Here is a 22,417-nt window from a genome sequence, read left to right on the forward strand (position 1 = left end):
GGGGGGGGGGGGGGGGGGGGGGGGGGGGGGGGGGGGGGGGGGATGCTTGCAGACAGGCCCCGCTTTCAGATTTCTGATGAGCAGGTTGGCGGCTCCTTTAGTTGCTTTTAGGGAGATTCTGTGTTTCTGGACATGGGGGAGGGAAGGTGAAGGAGCCCCCAGGGCCTGTTCAGGCCTCTGCCAGCTTTGCACCACCTCCAGAGAGGAGCAGGAACTGGGATTGATCTTATGGTGTGGCTCTGAGTAGGGGGGCCTTTGATGATAGGGGTAGGGGGTGGGGGGCTGCCTCGGACTAACCACCTTCCCATATCTCATTCTCCTGGGCAGAGGTGCCAGCCATTGAGAGCATGAGGATGCACCTCTTGGAGGAGACAACGGTTCGGACAGAGTGGACCCGGGCTCCTGGCACGGTGGATGCCTATGAAATTCAGTTCATTCCCACGGTGAGAGCTAAGCTGCAGGAGGGGGCTGAGGGGGCGCGACCTGCGGGAGGGAGTGCTCGCCTCAAGCAGGGAGTTCCAGGTAGTCAGTGGTTGAGTCCACACTGGCTAGGTTCCTGAAGCTGCCATAAAGGCCTTCTCATCCTACCCCACACTGGGTCCAGAAGGCCTCTGCAGCCTCAGGTCACTGCTGCTGGGACTACCTCTGGTGACAGTGAGCTCAGGACTTCCTGAGGCTGTCCAATCCATTGTTGGTCATCACCAGTAGTTCTTTCTGTTGTTGCTGAACCTAAATCTGCCGCATTCTACATCCATCCGTTTGCCCAGCGTCAGCATGTTGCCTTTGGTTTCCCCACAGCTTCCACCACAGGCTTTCAGGTATTTGGAGACATCGGCCATCACCGCACACTTCATTCTCTCCAGGCCAAACCCCCTGGTTTCTTCACCCCTTTTCCCTAAGGCTTTGTTCTCTGAATTCTTCACTTCCTGGGATCCCTCCTCTAGTGCCTCATGCTTTTTGCATTTGCCCCCAAAATGTGAAGGCAGGGAGGAGTCCTGTAGTTCTCCTGGCTAACTCTGGATAGCCCGGCAATTTTCTCAGAACTGATGTATATTAACTTGGGGTCACAAAAACTGTCAACTGTTTTGTTTTGTTTTTTTAAAGATTTTATTTATTTATTTGACAGAGAGAGAGACACAGCGAGAGAGGGAACACAAGCAGGGGGAGTGGGAGAGGGAGAAGCAGGCTTTGCCAAGCAGGGAGCCCAATGTGGGGCTCGATCCCAGGACCCTGGGATCATGACCTGAGCCGAAGGCAGACGCTTAACGACCCAGGCGCCCCTGTCAACTGTTTTGATCATGTTTGTTTTTAAAGTAACTTCTATTATAAAAGTCATGTTGGCTCAGTATAGAAACTTTAGAAAATGTAAACAAGGAAAAGAGAAAGAAGAAAAAAAGAAGGAAAAAAGATGACATTCAACTATATACACTTTTTTAGCCTAAATATAGGCCTTTGCATGTGGCTCTGTTCAGTGTTATCTTTTTTGGTTTGGGCCAAGCTGTCTAGGCTGCTGCAATAATTTGAGTCTGTGAACTGGTTCTCCCGCCTCCGTGTCATCAGTGCGCTGCAAAGCATTCTTTCTGTTTCCTCCCAACTCGCCCTTAAAATATTTGGGGCACCCAAAGGACAAAACCTTGTGGCCTCTCACTAGAGACCCCCTTTTATGCAGATTGGGCTTTTATGATGTTTGGCCTTCCAGCTCCAAACCTTTTGACATTTCTACTGTCTAACTCATGTCTTCCTGCATCTTCGTGCAAACACCCTGGGTGAATAGGCCATTTACCCTAATCTCCAAAACTCTGGAAAAATAAATAAGTCCCAGGGCCTAAACCCTAGGAGGGCTCTAGAACAGAAGGGACAGCTCAGAGGTGCTGGCTGCCATCCCCACCCTAATTGGCCTGGTCATTCTAAGTCTTCTTATTAGAGCCCCAAGACCAGACCCCTACCAGGCTCTGTCTCTCCTCACTGGCTGGGGGAAGCAGAGGCAGAAATTCCTACTTTGCAGCACAACCCATATAGCTTGGGTTTTTTCCTTCTGTTTAAAAGAAAAAAAAATTGTTTTTTGTTATAAAAATAATTTAATCACAAGACAGGAATTTGGCAACTAGAGAAAAAAACAAATAATTCTTGGCTGCTTCGCACTAAAACAAGCACTGTTAACATTTTTAAGTGTTTCTCCCACTCTCTTCTTCTGTGTGTATGTTATTGACATAGTTCTGATCTTGAGAGGATGGGACTTTTAAAAGGAACTTCCGTAAGAACTTCAGGGAAAGAAGAATTAAAATAAACACTTGAGATAGAAAGAGCTTGCAAGGCAGCGTGGTCCTCTGCTCTTAGTAAATATGAGCCCATCTTTGGGTGTTTTCAAGATGTGGGTCTTCCCAGCTGAAGCTCTAGGCTTCCTCCCTCACCAGGGGCCAGGTGGGGTCGAGCTGGCCTGTACCCGGCTCAGCTCATCTCTGGGTATGAGCCTCTGTCACATTCTGGGTTCTCTTTGAACCCGGGTGTGGAAAAGGCTCCTGTAAAATTGGTCCCCGGACACCTCTCTTGGACTGCACATTAGCCTGTGCTACTGGCCCTCCAACTGCTTTCTAAGCTTTCCGTGGCTGCGCCCCTGCCCTGGCCAGCGCTCTCTGTCCATCCCTGCTTGGCACAGAGTATACCGGTAGCTGGCTGGCCTCTGGCACTGCCATCTTCTTAGAAGCCTATCTCCCCCTTACCCTCTTCCCTTTTCCAGAAGCACTTCTGTCTCAAAGCCCAGCCCTCTGCTGTTCCTGGCAAAGGGACACACCTAGTCACTGGAATGATCCTCAGAACATGGAAGAGGAACATTCCTCCTTCTCCCTGTATACGTGGCATTGCTACTCTGACTCAGTGGTTCTCAAACCGTATTCCCTGGACCTGCAGCATGAGCATCACCTGGAAGCTTGTTACACAGGCAGACTGTCAGACTCCAGCCCCAGATCTACTGAATTAGGAGCTCTGCAGCTGGAGTCCAGTAACCTGAGCTATAACAAGCCCTCCAGGGGATTCTGTTGTACCCCAAGCCTGATGACCACTAACTCAAGGAATGTTGTTATTTTGCAAAAGGCTGGTTCCTCTCTGGATATGAGAGGAAGCAAGAAGTAACTGAGGGAGGTGAGCCCTTGAAGAGGAGGAGGGTCAGGCACTCTTTGTCCGGGCGTATTCTGCAGCCTAGAACCTGAGCTATGCCATGTTTTCACTGGGACACAAGACCTCGTGGCCTTAGAAAAGTTTGTGTTTGGGTCTGGTCTGAAAGGGGGAGGTTGGGGAGGTAAGCTCCAGGGCCCAACCAAGATGGCGCCCCCCCCCACCCCAGCCGGAACCATGAGGTTGGTATGGAGAACAGGGTTAGAAACTCGCCAAGGACAATCAGTGAAGCAGCCGAGCAATCAGCAAGGGGTGCCAGCATCGGCCTAGAGAGCCTGTCTCAGACCAGACAGATGAGAGATGTGGGACTTTGAGGGGACTGTTCCCAAATGGGTCTTAGGAGGGAGTAAGAGGTGTCTAAAAGGCTCACGTAGGTGGTCTGAAGGGAGAAGGGGAACTCAAGATGGGCTTGTCTCACTAGAAGGACCAGACGTCATCAGGGAGCACCCAAGGGGTGTGTGTGGGGGGTGGGGGGAGTTGGGGAGGTGTGTATGTGTGTCGGGTTGGGTTGGGGGGATTGGGGAAAGAGAAAGTTCTGGCAAGAATGAAGACTTCACAGGCCTTCAGCTGAGGCCCACCCAAGGGCTCCTAGGCTGGAGTATCCTCGGGCGGGGTGAGTAGGAGAGGAAGAGAGGGCCTGTGTGCCCAGGAACACTTTTTGGCCAACAAAACTCTGACAAAGCTTTATTTCATCCTCAACCCAGAAATCTCCACGTGGCCTCTCATCTGGTTTTATACTTTGGTATTTACTGTGTTGATTTCCCCACAATTTTCTTGGTTTAGGAGAGTACCTTTTGAAATTTCCAATCCTACTTGGCTGAATGGAGGTGTCCCCATCACGGCCAACATAGCTAAGCAGAACAGAGCGTCCTTATTATCTGTCCTAGCTAGACAGGCCAGTGAAATTTGGGGCAGTTAGACTGCTCACAGATGTCCATTCCTCCTGTTTCCCCAGTGGCCGGCCCTCCAAGGAGACCCTGCCGAGGCTGGCATATTTCCTGTGGGGTCACCACGGATAATCATAATACCTTCAATGTGTACTTGGAGGGAGGTTGTTTGCTCGCAGGCACGTATGGCACAGAGATTTGGGTAGGGATCCAATCCACCTTAAGATGTGGCCATACATTTAGCTACTAGAACATGAGCTGAGGACAGGAGACATATCTTTCATCATGCCCAGCATGATGCCAGGTACGAAACTGGGAAACATCTTTGTGAAGCTTAGAGCAGATAGGCTTTGTTTTTGAGGGGCCTACAGCCGTGCTCGGGAGACAAGAAGAGTGCCTAAAGGGAAACGTCAAGACAAGGGTCACAGCCACAGTACCCAGCCAGGGGCAGGTGTCTGTGGGGAGGCTTAGGCTGGGGCAGATGCTGTAAGGAGGAAGTGAGACTGGGAAGGTGCGTCCCTCAGTTACTTCATCTCTTATGACAGGAGTGAGCTTGGGAGGCGGGGTAGGCAGGGTTGCCTGGGGAAAGCCAGAGGAGGATCCTGCCGTGTGCTGGGTAGATTCTGGCAGATAGCTGTTGAACCAGCTAAAAAGGTAGTTCCTGTGAGAGGGGGCTGTGAGGTCACACTGCCTGGGGGGTTGGAATCCCTGCCCCATTCTTGGTGTTGGTGACCTTGTGCCTTGGTTTCTTCATCTGTCCAATGGGAATAACACGACCTCCCTCCTAAGGTTCTTTTGAGGATTAAGTGAGTTCATTTATGTAAGTTGCCTTGACCGGTGTCTGGTACAGACTAAACCTCTTAGATTACCAGCCATACCCTCCAGCCGTACTCCAAGCTCTACACAGTTCCATGTGGACAGTGCCTGGAACTGGAGAAAGAAGAGATAAGGGAGACTGAGCAGCAGGGGTGAGAGCACCAGCCCTGATCCACTTGGTGCTCTCTTTCTTGCAGACAGAGGGGGTGAGCCCCCCATTCACAGCACGGGTACCCAGCTCTGCCTCAGCCTATGACCAGAGAGGACTGGCGCCTGGGCAGGAGTACCAGGTCACGGTCCGCGCCCTTCGAGGGACTAGCTGGGGCCCTTCTGCCTCCAAGACCATCACCACCAGTGAGAGCTGGGGCTGTGGGCAGGGTCCTGGTTGGAGAGCTGGATTTGAGGGGGGTGGCTGGGAAGGCAGAAGTGAGGGGTGGGGTGGGGACAAAGCTCTTAGAGGGAAAGCTGGTGACTGAAGGACCAGACTCCCACCTGATCCCTCTTCTCTCTAACCTGGCTAGTGATCGATGGCCCACAAGACCTCCGAGTGGCGGCTGTGACACCAACCACACTGGAGCTCAGCTGGCTGCGACCCCAGGCTGAGGTGGACCAGTTCGTGGTGTCCTATGTCAGCGCCGGCAACCAGAGGGTGCGGCTGGAGGTGCCCTCTGAGGCGGACAGGACGGTGCTGACCGACCTGATGCCAGGCGTGGAATATGTAGTGACCGTCACGGCAGAGTGGGGCCGGGCAGTAAGCTACCCGGCTTCTGTCAGGGCCAACACAGGTATGGCTGGCCAGGGCTTAGCGAAGGGCCCGGTTTCTTTGTGTAGCAGCCCCTTCCTTGGGAGCCCATGTCTAGGGTTCCCAGGCTCCTCTGAATGCACCTTGGCAGGGTGTGTGGTAAAGCACCTGCTGGGGCCTTGCTGTGCAATGGCGGCCCTGGGAAGACAGGGCCCTGGGGGGCTGGAGTCCTGGGGGAAGCCTGCAGGTTGGACCACGGGAGGAGCTGCCCCCTGGAGAGAGGGGGTAAATAGGAGAGGCTGTCTGACCCACCCAGATGGGGCGGTGCTTGGAACAGGCACGGGGACAGCCCTGTGCTCACAGCCAGTGGTCAGCCCTGGTAGGGACTGGAATTAGGCAGATCAGACATCCGCAGTCCTGTGTGTAGATTGGGGTTTGGGGGAGTCAAGTCTCAGAGCAGTGATTTTCCACTAATCCTCAAGGTCTCTTAACAGATGGATATTTATTTTCTTTTCCTGTGACAGAGGAACGCCCACCTCGCAGTAGCTCACATTCTCTCCTCCCACTCCCCTTTCTCTCCTTCAGACACAGGGCCCCACCTGCTGGCTTCTCTCTCCTTTCTAGGGTTCCAACAGTGGCGGGCTTGGAGGGCGAGCGGGGAGGGGCTCCTGGGACACTGACTCCTTTCTCTGGTTCTCTTTCCAGGTGGGGCTGGGGCACGGGCAAGAGGCCTCTGGCTCCCGCGGGAGGGACGGAGGGAGGGGCTGCCGTGGGGAGGAGCGCAGGGGCGCGGCGAGGGGCGGGAGGCTGCCACTGACCTGCTCTCCCCCTTCCCCCCTTTTTTGCCCCCGGCAGCACCAGGCCACTACAGTTACCCGGAGGTGCGCCCCCCAGCCCCACCCCCCCAGCCCCGTCCCCGGCCGACTCCGGCCCCGCGGCCCCCGCGCCCCGCGCGCCCGGCTCGGCCCTCGCGGCCCGCGGAGGAGGGGGAGGAGGAGCCTCAGCCTGGGCCTAGCCTGCCGCAGCCCCCTCGGCGGGCGTGGGGCAACCTGACGGGCGAGCTGGGCCGCTTCCGCGGCACCGTGCAAGACCTGGAGCGCCACCTGAGGGCTCATGGCTACCCGCTGCGGGCCAACCAGACCTACGCGTCGGTGGCGCGCAACATCCACGAATACTTGCAGCGGCGCCGGGCGGCTGCCGCCCCCGTCGGCTCCCCCGCCCCGTCGCCCCGTAGCCCCCACCCCACCGCCAGCCCCGACCCCGGCACCTGGAAGCGGGACTCCAACCAGGGCATCCACGGCCTCTCGCCCAAAGGCGTCGACCGGGTGGCCGCGCCCCGCCACCCCAAGCCCGAGGTGCTGGGCAGTTCCGCCGACGGCGCACTACTCGTGTCCCTTGACGGGCTCCGCGGCCACTTCGAGCGCGTGGTGCTGCGCTGGCGGCCCCAGCCGCCGGCAGAGGGCCCCGGCGAGGAGCTGACCGTGCCCGGCACCACGCGCACCGTCAGCCTACCTGACCTCAGGCCCGGCACCACCTACCACGTGGAGGTCCACGGGGTGCGGGCAGGGCAGACCTCCAAGTCCTACGCCTTCATCACCACCACAGGTAGCCTGGGCTGGGGTCGTGGGACCACCCATCCCCTGCCCAGCCTCGCCTGCCGCTGGAGTCCGCATCCGAGAGTTCCGCCCACCGCCTCACTGCTCAGCCCGCCACCCACCCCCGCCACACCCCTCGGCCTTCAAGCGCTACCCGGTCCAGCCTCCAGGGGACCCCACCGCAAAGCATGGCCTCCGGTGTCCCTAGAAGCCATCTCCACCCCAGGGGCCTCAGGGATACTCAGGGCTGAGGAGAGCCGGTGTTTAGGGTTCCCCGGACACTTTGCCAGGATTGCCGTCCTGGGCAACGGAAGGGGCATTTGGGGGGAGGAGGCGGGTCTACAAAAACTCACTAGAGCAGTGTGAGTGCGGCAGCCGAGTGACACCGTCACTTCCGCACTCTGACTCACTGCGGTGAGGGTGGCTGAAGGCTGTGGTCAGTGGTTACTCTTTTCCACAATTTGGCCTTGACCTCAAAGGGACACATCAGAACTGTGTGGGGGTGGCCTTGAAGCCATCAGGCAGCTTGTGTCTGTGAGAGATGAAACCACTTCATGCTTGTCTCTTCCACAGGAGTGATGCTGGGCTCGGGGGAGGGGGGCTCTCTGGCTGCCCTGGGGAGGGCTGTGAACCTGTTCTTTCCCCCCTAGGACCCAGATGCCACTTGAGCTGGATGTACCCACACACACACCCTCTTTCTTCCCTCTCTCTTCACTACCCACTCTTCCCTCGCATCTGCCTTCCCTAACAGCACCTCTCCCCCTTTCTTCCAGGCTTCTCACCGGCACTAATGGAAGCCACGATCACCACGGGGTGGGGGGTGGGGGGGGGGGGGGGGGGGAGGGATGTGCTTAGGGAGGGCGGTGGCAGTCTGTGGGGGGTTGGAGGTCATAGGAGCCTTGTGAGGGGAGGGATGGCCGCATTTCTTTTGGTTATTGCCCGCAGGCCTGTCTGTTCAGAAATGTGGTGGGCAGGGGTGCTGGGAGGACTGGGCAGACCGTTGGGAGGATGTGGTGGCCCAGGGAGCAGACTCAGGAGCAGGGAGGGAGGGTCTGTAGGCTCTTCGAGGCTAGAAGGCAGAACCTGGGGGCTGGGATTTCCTTTCTTGCTCTCATTCTCGACTCTCCTGTTTTTCTCACCCTGCCCTTTCCCAGGGTCCTCTCCCTCGGGCCTCTTGGGGGCCACTGATGAGCCTCCTCCCTCAGGCCCTTCCACAACTCAAGGGGCCCGGGCCCCCGAACTGCAGCAGCGCCCCCAGGAGCTGGGAGAGTTGAGGGTGTTGGGCAGAGACAAGACAGGGAAGCTCCGCGTCGCTTGGACAGCTCAGCCCGACACGTTTGCCCACTTCCAGCTGCGCCTTCGGGTGCCCGAGGGGCCGGGAGCGCACGAGGAACTCCTGCCAGGGGACGTCCGCCAGGCTCTGGTGCCCTCACCCCTTCCTGGAGCCCCCTATGAGCTGTCACTCCGTGGGGTCCCCCCGGAGGGCGTGCCCTCTGCCCCTCTCATCTACCAAGGCATTATGGGTATATCCTGCACTGCTCAGCTCAGTGTCCTGAGGATGGGGGAGGGGCTGGGCCATCCAGGCTTCAGAGGTGGGGTGGGGATGGAAGGGCTGGGCCAGTGTTTGGGTTGCAGTGGTAAGAGCAAACAAGGAGAGAGAAGGTTGGAGTAGAAGGTTCGGAGGAAAGAGGAATGGAGGGAGTCTTAGAACAATGAAGGGGGAAAGAGGATGGGAGGAGAACAGTCAGAGGGTGGGGCAGGGAGTCAGAAAGAGAGGCTGTAGGCTTCTGGCTTTCCACCAGCAGCTTTCTTTGCCCTGTGTCCTCCCCAATTCCTGGTCACTCATAGATCTCTGCGGGTAGGTGTGGCAAGGCCTCTAGCCCTGAGGGTACTGGCCCTTAGCCCCCTCTTCCCCTTCTCTTCCCCGTAGCCCCACCATCCCCTCACTGGGCAGGCTAGGACGGTGGCCCCCCACCCTGGGAGGCTGGCCGCAGTGGACAGCGCTGCATGGTCCCACCACCCCGTTTCTGCTGGGGATGGAGGTTCCTTAGCATAGGGAGCTTCAGAGATGGGTGAGGTTGGTGGAACCCGTGAAGCACTCACTTTCCCTCCTGGTCCCTCTTTATGGGACTCGGGTAGCTGCTCTGCCGGCCACTCCAGGTCAGGCTCAGTGCTAGGAGAGCAGGTAGCGAGGGAGAGAAAAGTCCAAGGGGGCGGAGGAGTCTTCAGCTGCTCCAGAGCAGCAGTGAGGAGGTTCTGACTCAGGAAGAGCCGGGGGGGAACTGAAACTCCTCCAAAGCTCTTGATGTGGAGAGGGACTGGGCTGTTTGCGAGGCGTGGGGAAGCCAGCAAAAGGGAAGGGCTAAAGCTCTCACCGCAGAACAAAGAGGGCTGCTCACAGAGGCCTGGGAGGGGAGGAAGGGGAGGCTTTGAGCAACGGAGCTGTCCAGGAAGGAGGGACCCAGTGGGCTGAGGAGAGGGAAGGAGACCAGAGACGAGGCAATGGTTGAGTCCACCTGCTTTACTTTTGCCCCCACATTCCAGACAAGGATGGGGCGAAGCTTGGGAAGCCCTTGGCCCCGCCACGCCTGGGCCAGCTGATAGTCACTGACATGACGTCCAACTCCCTGCTCCTGCACTGGACGGTCCCCGAGGGTGAATTCGACTCCTTCGTGATCCAGTACAAGGACAGGGATGGGCCCCAGGTGGTACCTGTGGAAGGATCCCAGCGCTCAGCCCTCATCACCAACCTGGACCTTGGCCGCAAGTACAAATTCCTGCTATATGGGCTCCTGGGCAAGAAGAGGCATGGCCCCCTGGTGGCTGAAGCCAAGATCCGTGAGTGAGAACAGTCACACCGACCCCTACCCCTGCCCCCTGCATGGTCTTGAAGGAGGTCCTCCCAGTGCTTTGGGAACTCCAGGAAGGCTTCCTGGAGGCATTGGGGCCTGAGATGAATCCTGAAGGGAAAATAGTGGTGGGTCAGGCAGAGAGGTTGGGGAGGGCAGTGCAGACAGAGGGAGCCATGGAGAGTGAGGCAGGAGTGAGTGTGGCCCTGGAGGAGAATCTGTGTTTCCTCTGGATGGAGAGCAGGGCACCTGGGGAGCTGAGGGGACTGGGCTTGTGTGTGTCTGACTAAGGAGCTTGGAGCTCATGTGAGGGTTGTAAGTGGGAATGACATGATTTGATACTTATCTCACATAACACTGGGGCTGCTGCAGAGTGTAGCTGGAGAAGTGAGTTAAGAGCCAGCAAGCAATGATGCTGCCCTGCCTGGGATGGAGGCAGTGAGGCTGGATGTGGCAGGTGAAGGGCAATGAGGAGGCCCAGGCAGTCCCCTGTTTCTAGAGCAGACAGTCCCGTGCCCTGAGGCAAGGAACAGCGGAGGTGAGGACCAAGCACAGCTTGGGACACTTAGATAAACCTCTGTGGAGCATTTGTTAACAAGATTTTCTCAGTGTATCAGCACACTTACTGGCTACAGCAGCCCCATGAGGCGCGCCCGTTTATAGATGAGGAGAGTCCGGGCACGGAGATGGGGAGGGCACTTAAGCAGAAAATGGCGGGGCCACGGGGTGATCACTGCTGCCCTCCCAGGTCTGGAGAGCAGAGAGAAGGCCTGAAGAGGGGACCTGGGAGACAGGAGCCAGGGTGAGGGTGTGGGGGGAGCAGAGACGCTGGCCAACACTCAGGGCATGGGCAGAGGAAGAGGAGCATGCAGGGTAGCCCGAGGGGGTGACTCACGGAGAGGGGCGCAGCGAGGGAGAGTGGTGTCCTGGATGCCAAAATGAAGGGCGCGGTCAGACATGTCAGATTCCGTACGAGTGAGTCCACAGGACTTAACAGTGGCGAGGTCACTGCTGGCCCGGTTGAGAGCTGCCAGTGGAGGGTGGAGCTCGATCGAGAGGGTGATGGACGTGAGGACATGGCTACAACCAGTGTAGACGGCTCTTTCTGGAATCTGGGCTGGGACTAGAGAGCAAGGAGGGTGGGTAGAGGATGGAGGGAGCTAGTGGCCAAGGGGAGGAGCTCCTGCAAATGCCAGGGGGCACAGTGGTGGGGAGTGAAGTGTTGGTGGTACAGGGTGGGAGAGAAGGAGGTGGGGCCCCCGAGCACAGGTGTGGGAGGCTCTCCCGCATTCAAAAGCTCCAAAGATGGTGCTTCCCTCTCTTGGAGGAGAAGCGAGCTCGTAGTTAGGTCTGGAAGCAGTAGAGATTGCCCTGGGAGACTTCCCTGGCTGTGGAGACACAGAAAGAGATGGCTGGGCTCCCTTCTCTCCGAAGCGCCTCACTAGGCTGCAGAGTCAGGGCCACACTAGTCCATACGGTGCTTCTGCGCCCCTTAGAAGGCACCCTTCCTTAGGTGAGCATAGCTCTGTGCCAGGGCACACAGTTTGGCAAGCAGAGGGTGGCTGCATTTCAGTCCCTCAGTGCTCCCTCAGCCATGCGCCTTTGTGCAGTGAACAGCCTGCACAACCTCACACAACATCCCTATGTGGGAGATGGAGCCCCCCTCTTCCTTTGACCTGTGTTCCTCCTTTCTCTCTACCTCTCCTCCCAGTGCCTCAGAGTGATCCCAGCCCAGCGACTCCACCCCGCCTCGGAAAGCTGTGGGTGACAGATCCCACCCCAGACTCACTGCACCTCTCCTGGACTGTCCCTGAGGGCCAGTTTGACTCCTTTGTAGTCCAATATAGGAACGGGGATGGACAGCCCCAAGCGATGCCCGTGGAAGGGCCCGAGCGCTCGGTCATTGTCTCCTCGCTGGAGCCTAACCACGAGTACAGATTCACTCTGTTCGGGATTGCCAACAAGAAGCGGCATGGCCCCCTCACAGCCGATGGCACCACTGGTGAGTGGCAACCACCTAAGCCCCCATGTGACCCTTCCCAGCCTTCCCCACACTTGCCCTCAGCCGGGAACCGGGGGGGCCTCCCAGTGTGATGGCTGACTCCAAGTCCTGGCCCCGCTCCCAGGCTGAGGGAGAGCCAGCCTCCCCCATCCTGCTAGGGCCCTTCCATCCCATTCAGCTGCTCCCCAAGGCCCAGAAGATGTGTCATACCCTGGCTGGGCCAGACTTCCCAGGAGATCAGCACTCCTAATTGATGCTAACTGAATAGTGACCCCCGGGTATGACGGCCCATCCAAACCCCAAACCCCAATCTGAGGCTGCCAGTACAGCCCTCACTGGATCCTCTTATTTACAGCCTCAGAGCAGACAGCGGAGTCCCTCCACCCAGAGGCCACAGTGCAGCCCCTGCTGGGGAAGCTGTGGGTGACTCAGGCAAACCCAGACTCCCTGCGCCTGTCCTGGACCGTGACCCAGGGCTCCTTCGACTCCTTCGTGGTCCAGTACAAGGATGCGCAGGGCCAGCCCCAGGCGGTGCCCATCAGGGGGGATGAGAACGAGGTCACCATCCCGGGCCTGGAGTCCCACCGGAAGTATAAGATGAACCTCTATGGGCTTCATGGCAGGCAGCGTGTGGGACCTGTGTCCGTGGTGGCCACCACCGGTGAGTCAAGGCCTCCCAGACCTCCCTCTGAGTAGGACCTGGCCCAGGGGCTCCTTCAGACCTCCCTCCACCTTTTCCTTCCGGGCTCCAGTCCTGCCAAGCCTCTACCCTCTACTTCCCCACATCCCAGGACCTCTCATCCAGCCACCAGCCCCTGGCCTTTTTCTCAGCCCTGCTTCTCCATCTCCAAGAACAGGTCCATTTTCCCCATTCCAAACATCTGGAACACCTCCACCCAGGGCTGTCCTCCCCACAGATATCCTCAGCCACTGTGTTCCTTCCCCTACCACAGCCTGGCTGAGGCTGCAGTCATTTCTGGCTTCCGCCACCAGCTGCCCTCACCCTCCCATCATTGCTGCTCGGCTCAGAGTCCACAGATCCAAGGCACAAGAGTCCCTCCTTTCCCTCAGCTTCTTTCTGGCATGAAAAGGCCTCATCCCGGACCCCCAAATCCCTGACTCCCACCAACTGGGAGCAGGGCAAAGGGCCCCATTTCATTCCTCCCACCGCCCCTCATTCCTCCACCTGTCCAGGCTCCCTCTGGTCAGCACCATTTCTGTGGTTGTGTAGCCTCGTGGTTGGGAGCACAGGCTGTGGATCCAACTGCCTGGATTTTAAGCCTAGCTCTGCAATTTACTACCTGTGGGACTTTGTGTAAATTACTGAACCTCTGAACCTCAGCTTCCTCATCTGTCAAATGAGGATAATGGTACCTGCTTCAGAGTCATTAGCATTAAATCAGTCAGTGTACAAACATACATGCTTAGAACAGTGCCTGGCGCATCAGAACCACTGTTCAGGAGCGAGCTGCTATTTCTCCCTGACTCTCTCCCTTCCCGGTATCCTTTTCTTGTCCTCATCTCCCTACCTTGCCCACCCTTGCATGCTCCGTCTCAGTCTCCTGTCCCCTGAGTAGTACTCCAGTAGTACCCCCAGGGACTGGGTCACAGAAGCCAGTCTCCCTTCTCCACGGAGCCTCAGCAAAGACCGAGTTGCCAGACGGTGGATAGGTGTCCCCGGGGCTGTGATTCTAGATGCAGCCAGGGAACAGCGTAGCCTTTCCCAGCCCTCCACCCCCACATCTTTCTCCACCCTTGTCTGAAGAGGAAGGAGGGGCCGGGCTGCCCAGGGAGGCCTTAGCCAGGGCACATTCTGTCTGGTGTCCTGCTAAGTGGGGTGGGGGCCACTGAGAAACCCTGGGGAGGTGCTGGAGCTGAAAGGGAGGAAGGCAAACTGGAAGAGGCCTTACTGCCCCCTCGATTTCTAGAGGTCAGCCCTGTCTGTGGACACGGTAGAAAATTCCTCAGAACTTCCTCTCTTCCCACCTCAGCTCCTTTCTCAGACATGAGGGGAGACCCCGCCCCCGACAGAAGACGCCAATACGGTCCTGCCAGCAGTACCTGACAGGGGCCAGGGGCCTGTCTCAGCTCTCTCCCACGAGTTACTGAACGGCTAATACAAAGACTCCCCGAACCCCAAAGACTGCAGCCTGAGAACTTTATTTGCTGAATGTACTTTATTGTCGTAATTAACCAACAAAGCAAGACACACCGCAAGCCTGTATCTCCCATGTCTTCTCTCAGCCCCCCAGGACCTTGTGGAGGAGACGCCCAGCCCCACAGAACCCAGCACGGAGGCCCCAGAGCCCCCCGAGGAGCCCCTCCTGGGGGAGCTGACGGTCACAGGATCCTCCCCAGACTCGCTGAGCCTCTCCTGGACCATCCCCCAGGGCCACTTCGACTCCTTCACTGTCCAGTACAAGGACGGGGACGGGCGGCCCCAGGTGGTGCGTGTCAGAGGTGACGAGAGTGAGGTCACCATCGGGGGCCTGGAGCCGGGGCGCAAGTACAAGATGCACCTGTATGGCCTGCACAGGGGACAGCGCGAGGGCCCCGTGTCCACCGTGGGCGTGACCGGTGAGTGGGGGCGGGGACCTACTTCCTTTTCCTCCCACCAGTGGCCCCCAGCTTCCCCGTGGCCATGGCTCTCCCTTCTGTAGTGGTAGCATGAGGCCCCCCACTGCTTGGGGGAGACCCAGAAAGAACAGTTCACTGGGGACCGGGCTATAACCAGCTTTGTGACCTTGAGCAATTTTAAACTTTCTGTGCCTCTGTTTCCTCAGGCATAAAAGGAGGATAGTAACAGCCATCCCGCAGAACTGTAGTGAGGATTAAATGAGTTAACAGACATGGAGCACTAAGAAAGGGTCTGGCACAGAGGGCACATGCTGTCAGCATTGCCATAGGATGATTATAATTGTCCTTTGTCTGGAGTCTGCTCTGCCCCCATTTGGCTGGTTCCTCAGCTGGGGCTCAGCTGATCAGAAGTGCATGAGACATCAGCCTCTTCATCAGTGTAGCTGGAAAGTTTCTTTACCGCTCATCCAGTGAGTGACTTTATAGCAAAGAGGGACATCCGTTCCATCCCCTCTCTTGGGCCCAGGTATAGGGCCATCTGGCACCACAAAGGACCCAGCCCGGGGATCTCCTCTCCAGAGCCTCAGCATCAGGGGCCAGAACCGAGACAGGCCTCTGGGACTTGGGACTCTCCTGCTGACCTGCCCAGCTTGGTCACAGCAAGGGGCGTCTCTTTTCCCTTTGCTCAAAGACACACCTTTTACTATAAGGGGAAAGATTAAAAACTTAAAAGCAGAGATATAGGTTTTCAGAGCATGGTTCCTGTACTTCCACAAAGCCCAACCTCATGGCTGGCTTAGTTTCCAGAACCTTCTACTCCTAATTTCTTTTTGTTCCTCCATTAGTACTGAGAGTAGGGAGAGGAGAAAGCCACCCCGAGTTACTGTCCTGCGGGCCTGAAGTAGCAGGGTGGAGGCTCGTGCCAAGCCCGCACATGCTGCCAAGGTTTCTCTTAGGGTGCCCCTCCATCTGCTCTCTGTCCCAGGCAGCCACACTGGGCTCTGTGAGGTCCTGTCCCTGGTCCCCAGGGAGGAATGGACTGTGTTGGGCACAGACTGACGCAGTGCAGTAACGGAAATGGAGTTGAGCATTTGACAGACTGAGTTCTGTTTGTGGCTTCTCTGGTTCTCAGCTTCAGGATGGAGCATGGTGTTCATTGTCAGAGCAGGCAGGTGATGGGCAGCTGGAGCCCGCTGAGCTGCCCCAGGAGCTGTGCCCAGCCCGCGGCACGTGCTCTCCCATTGCCAAGGGAAGAGGTGGATACAGCCAGTGAGAAACATTTCTAAAGTAGAGAAAGATAATGTCAAATGCAGCATGCGCAGTGCCATGTTCGGGGGTAGTGATAACTCCACGTTTTCCAGTTAAACCAAGCCCAAGCAATGAGGCTTGTTGGATGGTGAGGGACAGTTTCTCTTCCTCATGGGAAGAAGTGCAGAGAGGGCGGAAGTGAGCAGGAAGTGGGTGAGACAAGAGCGAGCAAAGCTAGAAGGAGCATGGGACACTGCTCGTAGACATTTGATGACATGGCGGCCTCTCCTAGCCCCCCTCAGCAGCCTTCATCCCTGCCCTCCCCTCAGACTCAGGTCTGTCTTTCTGAGGCCTCCCAAACAGGGTTTCATCTGTCTAGCCTGGTCTTATGCTCCCGCAGAAGCCAGAGAAAACAGCTCTTGGGAGCCACACCCACCCAGCCACCTCCGCCACTGTCTTACTTCTTGGGACCACCTTCCAAGTTTGGTCCCTACTGAGGAGTGCCCCCCAGACTTAGCTGAGTTGGGGGGTGGGGCCCACTGGGGCCCGAGCTGGGACTTTCCCAGCCCAGTCATGCAGACCACTCATTAATTGAACGACCGTTTGTGGGGGCACCCGCTGTGTGCTGGGTGCCGGGGACACAGCAGCGAGCAAGGCACAGCCCCTCCCCAGGGAGCACACGTTCTAGCAGACCACACAAATCTGTCTGTGGGACCGTCTCTAATAACAATGAGACCTGGAGAAAAGCAAAGTCCAGCAGGTGAGACAGTGAATGGGTGGGAAGGACGTGGGAAAGGGCCTCTCTGAGGGAAGACCTGAGGAGGGACAGGACAAGGCACATGTGCCTTTGGGAAGAATATCCGGGCAGAGGAAAGTGCCCCGACCCTCTGTGCACAAGCCAGGAATGTCTGGAGTGGGGGGAGCTATGTGGGAGATGATCCTGTGGGACCTCAGAGGCCCCTGTAAGAACCTGGCTTTTGCCCTGAGTGAGATGGAAGTCCTTGTGGGAGCAGGCTCTGACTAATGTGTTCACAGTGGATCGGAGCGGGTGGGGAGGACAGGGAGGATTTAGGAGACCCACGTAGTCCAGGGAGACGGGTGGTACCTGGAGATGGCGCCAGTGGAGTGGAGTTAGCGAGGGGGGGTCAGCTTCTGAAGGTCATGCCAACAGTCCTTACTCATGGGCTAGATGTAGGGTGTGAGGGGACTCGGGGACGACACCCAGGGTGAAGTGGTCTCAAACTTCATGAGTTTGAGCCACAGACCAGGCACCCAAGGAAGATGCCGGGCAAGCACGAGTCTGCGGGTCCTGGAGGAGGGGACCATTGACCTACAGATGGACGTTCAGCCACTCTCCCAGGGTCTCAGTGACACCCATCCCCAACCCCAGCACAGCCCCCAGTCCTGGCGGGGACTTAGCGAGGGCTTGTGGCCAGACAGATGTTGCCCATCAGTGTCGTTTTACATCGGAACCACCTCGTGGGCACCACAAAAACAACAGACATAGTTACTAACAAGGGAAAGAAGGGCTTTTCCTAACGGCCTCCCACCATCTCTGTCTCAGCTCCACAACCAGAAGAGACTCCAGCCATAGAGCCGCCCCTAGAGCCACGCCTGGGAGAGCTGACAGTGACAGATGTGACCCCCAACTCCATGGGCCTCGCATGGACGGTCCCTGAGGGTGAATTCGACTCCTTTGTGGTCCAGTACAAAGACAGGGGCGGGCAGCCCCAGGTGGTCCCTGTGGAGGGCAGCCTCAGGGAGGTCACCATCCCCAGCCTGGAGCCTGCGTGCAAATACAAGATGAACTTCTACGGGCTACATGATGGGCAGCGCGTGGGCCCCCTCTCTGTGGTAGCTGTGACTGGTGAGTGAGCAGGGGTGAGGCAGTTCCCATCCCTGGTTACCCAGAATCCCCCCGTCCCACAAACCCCCTCAGGTCCTGCCTCGGTGGCCTCCATAAGTCCTTCCTGAGGTCACAGTCACGGCAGTCTGTTCCCTGACCCCTTGACTTCTTCCCCAGGCTAGAATCTTCCCTGCCCTCCAGTTCCTCTCCATTCTGCCCTCTCCCTCAGGCAGGAATGTCTTGCTTCCATCTGACCTAAATCTGACTCTGTCTGTCTCCCCTGATTGTCCACAGCTGTTCCCCTCCTTTCTCTCAAAACCCTGCTATGACTTGGCCACAGCCGCCACCTTCCCCTGATGTTCTTTTTTAGTTGGGCTTCAATGACACACATCCCTTGAATCTCTTAGAGATTCTTTAGTGCCTTGAGTGCTATAGCCTTCCTTTCTCCTGGAAGTGGCCCTTGCTCTTGGGTCCCTGGGGACAGGTTGCTGCCATTTTTCTGCTACAGTATCTGATGAAACCCACGGACCCCTCTCAGAGCAGGGCTTTAAAATCTATAACGTAAATGCATAGGGTTACAGAGGAAACCAATTTATTTGATATTCAATTATAAAAACATATTTTTTTGAGATTTTATTTATTTATTTGACGAAGAGAGACACAGTGAGAGAGGGAACACAAACAGGGGGAGTGGGAGAGGGAGAAGCAGACTTCCTGCGGAGCAGGGAGCTCGATGCGGGGCTCAATCCCAGGACCCTGGGGACCATGACCTGAGCCGAAGGCAGACGCTTAACGACTGAGCCACCCAGGCGTCCTATCAAAATATTTTTAATTCAAAGTTATGATTTAGTAATACAGGAATTTGTTTATCAGTTCATTAAATAATGAGACTTAGGGGCATGTGTCATAACCTACACACATTCCGAAGTACGGATGAGTGTAAACGGTATTTTGGAGTCTGCGCAGCCATTCTAAGGTGACACGAAAATGGTCCCAGGTATGCTGGCACCGCAGTGAGCACCCGAGGAAATCTACCTTTCAGTTAGAGGCAGGGAAAATACAGATGTGACTGTGTCTCATCTTATTTCAAGGTCCCCTTGAGGCCCTGGGAGCCCAGGAGCCCTTCAGGGTCAGGGGGTTCTCCTGCCCAAGATCTCAGCCATGTTCTATGTTTTCCTGGGTCCTAGCTCCCCTCCCCCCAGCCCCAGGCACAGAATCCCCCGAGGAGCCACGGCTGGGGGAGCTGACAGCGGTGGACCTGAGCCCGGACTCCGTGACCCTCTCATGGACGGTTCCCGAGGGTGAATTCGACTCCTTCGTGGTCCAGTACAAGGACAGGGACGGGCAGCCCCGGGTGGTGCCTGTGGCTGCGGACCAGCGCGAGGTCACCGTGTCCGGCCTGGAGCCCAGCAGGAAGTACAGGTTCCTGCTCTACGGACTTCAGGATGAGAAGAGACGCAGCCCAGTCTCTGTGGAGGCAAAGACAGGTGAGAGTCCCCCAGGCTCCCAGCAGCCTGCCCACCCTCTTCACACTGCTTAGTCTCTTTCCTTCTGCTGGTCTTCCCTGTGTCCACCTCTTCTGTTTCGTTTGAAAAGCCACACTGCCTGCCCCAGTTCAAGGCAAATGAGAACCAGGAAAGCAGGGCCAGGTCCTGGGTCTGTGCCCCCTGCTGACTTTTCCTCTCTTCTCATAATTTCCACTGCCATTGAATGGGGGAAGCCCCTTCAGGGCCCTTCCTGGAAGGTGGGACATGGGAGACTGGGGGTGCTGGGGGAGGGCGAAGGGAGTCAGGAGCCCTTTCTGCCGGCCTGGGCCTTGCAGCCCTCAGCCTTGTGCAGCCCTTACCTCCTGAGAGTTTTGCCATCACCCACTTCCTCATCCTACTGGCTCAGGCCCATTGGGTGCCCTCTCTGCCTCCCCTAGAGGGCCCTTTTCCTCCTGTGCCCTCTTCCCGGAGCCTCGGAAACTGGGAAGCAGAGGAGCCCAGGGCTGGCTGCCCAGCCAGGCCCGTTCGGGCCCAGCCCAGCTGTGCCCCTTTCCTGGCTTTCAGTCCAGGCCCTCCCCTGCCCCTGGGGGCTCCCTGATGCCAGAAAACTCTAGCAATAACAATGCTGTCAGCGTCCTCTCTGGCCAAGAAGGCAGCAGGCCAGCTCCTTCTCAAGCCTCAGGATGGCTCTGGGCAGACACCGGATCCTTTCTCCAAGTGAGCTCCCCTCCTCCTACCCCCCACCAAGTAGGCAGCCCCCACTCCTCCCCCGGGCCCTATGAGGGCCACCTCCATCATAACATCCCACTTTCTCCTCTGCTGTCTACACTCATCAGGGATCCTGTGCCCCCTCTGATGTCCCCAGGACCCTCAGATTTCCCTAAGGGCCAGAGAAATCACAAAGGGTAGGCTCCTTGGTAAAAGGAAATAAGCAAACCAAGCTGCACCCTGATAGGAAAATAGTCTCTAATAGGTGGGAAGAGTCTTGATAGCAGTAGGAATAAGATAAGCAGGAAACTAGGGATTCTTTTTTCCCAGAGATGTCACATCAGCTAAGTGGAGGGAGGCATGGGCCATTTGGGATGGGAGGGTTATGGAAATATTTTGGGGAAGCACTGATCATTTGGGCAGTCCTGGGTTTTTCCAGTTCTAGTAGGAAGCAGTCAAAGAGTCATTCTGGAAAAAAATAAACACAAGAATCTTTCCTCTCTGTCAGCTGCCCAAGGTGACGCCAGCCTCGGGGCCCCACCCCGCCTTGGGGAGATGTGGGTGACAGATCCCACCCTGGACTCTCTGCGCCTCTCCTGGACAGTCTCTGAGGGCCACTTTGACTCCTTTGTGGTCCAGTTCAAGGACAAGGATGGGCCCCGGGTGGTGCCCGTGGAGGGCCACGAGCGCTCGGTCACCATCACCCCTCTGGACACTGGCCGCAAGTACAGATTCCTCCTTTATGGGCTCCTGGGCAAGAAGCGCCACGGCCCCCTCACTGCTGAAGGCACCACAGGTGAGAGCATCCGTGCAGGGCCAGGCTCTGGTCCTGGAGCCCCCCGGGCACGGCAGCAGCACCCAGCCAGGGCGGGGAAGCAGGTGGCCACTTGTGCCGGCTGCCATCACGGTAGTTACTCTCCTCATGCAGTCCCATAGCACTGGCCCTGTAGGACTCAGCCGTGGCAAAGCCCTGTCCCCAGACCTCTCAGTCCTGCCCTTTGAGGTCACCCAGACTACCAGAAACAGCTCCGCTGCCCCCTCTCTGTCTCCCTCTCAGAGCCCTGGAGTGGTGTGGACGATGCTAGAACAAAGCACCCCCCAAAGCCCCATCTTGGGGAGGAGCTACAGGTGACCAGCGTGACACCAGACTCTGTGAGCCTCGCGTGGACGGTCCCTGAGGGCCAGTTTGACTCCTTCGTGGTCCAGTACAAAGACAGGGCCGGGCAGCCCCAGGTGGTCCCGGTGGAGGGCGGCCTCAGGGAGGTCAGCGTCTCGGGCCTGGACCCAGCCCGCAGGTACAAGCTGCTGCTGTACGGGCTGCACCAGGGCAAGCGCGTGGGCCCCATCTCCGCCGTCGCCTTGACTGGTGAGTGAGGCTGTGGCCAGAACATGCCGCCCTCCTGCCGGCTGCGGCCCTGCTGCTCTGACCGAGCCAGGGGGGTTCTGAGCTTCCTACTTCCCTCCTTTAGCGGGGGGATAGCCTCATCGAGGCATAATTCACGGACAATTTTATGTGAACAATGAGTTTTGGTAAACATGTAAGTCATGAGACCATTACCACAAATGAGACATAAAACATTTCCACTGACCCCACAACCCATTTCCCCGTGCCCGTTTGCAGTCAATTCCCCCAATCCCAGCTTCTGTCGGCCACTAATTCCTTTCCTTACAGTTTTGCCTTTGTAAGCCTCTCACTTAACAGAATCCTACAATACGGACTCAGTGCTTGGTTTCTAACACTTACCATAATGCTTGGTTTGTAACCAGTGCTTGGCTTCTAACACTTACTATAATGCCCCTGTTCCATAGTTGCTCCTTTTTATTACTGACCTCAAGCCTTCACCTCTTCCCCTCCTTCCCTCTCCTTGGAGAGCCTTGTGGAGACAGACCAATCACCCATCTCTACCTGTCTCTCTGAACCAGCCCCCAGGGTACATATCAAAGCCGAGGCCCCAAGTCCTCCAGGGCCTGAGCCCCGCCTAGGGGAGATGACTGTGGAGAAAGCCACACCAGACACCTTGCATCTCTCCTGGACCAAGACTGAGGGCGATTTTGACTCCTTCGAGGTCCACTACACAGACCGAGATGGGCAACCCCAAGTAGTCAGGATAGATGGTGACCGGAATGACGTCATCCTCTCTGGCCTGGAATCTGAGCACAGATACCTAGTGAACCTGTACGGTTTCCATGGCCAGCAGCGAGTGGGTCCTGTCCACATCGAGGCACTGACAGGTGAGCGAGGAGAACTGCACCATATCTGCTTCCTCCAGGTGGCTGTGAGAGCCAGAAGAGAGCAAATCCTTATGGTCACCCTGCCCCCCCCGCCTCAGGTCTTACTCTCTCTCACATCTCTGTTCAGTCCCAAGGGAAGAGGAGGATGGACCTTCAGAGCCTCCCACCAAGCCCCGCCTAGGGGAGCTGACCGTGACCGACGCCACTCCTGACTCCCTGCACCTCTCCTGGACTGTCCCCGAGGGTCAGTTTGACCA

The 22,417-nt window shown here is 57.3% G+C and overlaps 1 protein-coding gene across 1 annotated transcript in view; it reads left to right on the forward strand.

Moving 5' to 3' along the window:
• TNXB (tenascin XB) overlaps positions 1 to 22,417 on the forward strand; it is a 41,593-nt gene that overhangs the window by 11,478 nt on the left and 7,698 nt on the right. Inside the window, exons 4-17 of the mRNA XM_044917231.1 lie at positions 328 to 443; positions 5,072 to 5,228; positions 5,396 to 5,659; positions 8,366 to 8,734; positions 9,756 to 10,049; positions 11,772 to 12,062; positions 12,418 to 12,723; positions 14,307 to 14,639; positions 17,452 to 17,754; positions 18,921 to 19,220; positions 20,437 to 20,724; positions 20,986 to 21,294; positions 21,852 to 22,160; positions 22,288 to 22,416. Coding sequence (XP_044773166.1) covers positions 328 to 443; positions 5,072 to 5,228; positions 5,396 to 5,659; positions 8,366 to 8,734; positions 9,756 to 10,049; positions 11,772 to 12,062; positions 12,418 to 12,723; positions 14,307 to 14,639; positions 17,452 to 17,754; positions 18,921 to 19,220; positions 20,437 to 20,724; positions 20,986 to 21,294; positions 21,852 to 22,160; positions 22,288 to 22,416 — 3,768 coding nt within the window. The remainder of the gene's footprint in view (positions 1 to 327; positions 444 to 5,071; positions 5,229 to 5,395; positions 5,660 to 8,365; positions 8,735 to 9,755; positions 10,050 to 11,771; positions 12,063 to 12,417; positions 12,724 to 14,306; positions 14,640 to 17,451; positions 17,755 to 18,920; positions 19,221 to 20,436; positions 20,725 to 20,985; positions 21,295 to 21,851; positions 22,161 to 22,287; position 22,417) is intronic.

The sequence above is a fragment of the Neomonachus schauinslandi genome, chromosome 8 (assembly GCF_002201575.2).
Source record: "Neomonachus schauinslandi chromosome 8, ASM220157v2, whole genome shotgun sequence".
Lineage (NCBI taxonomy): Eukaryota > Metazoa > Chordata > Mammalia > Carnivora > Phocidae > Neomonachus > Neomonachus schauinslandi.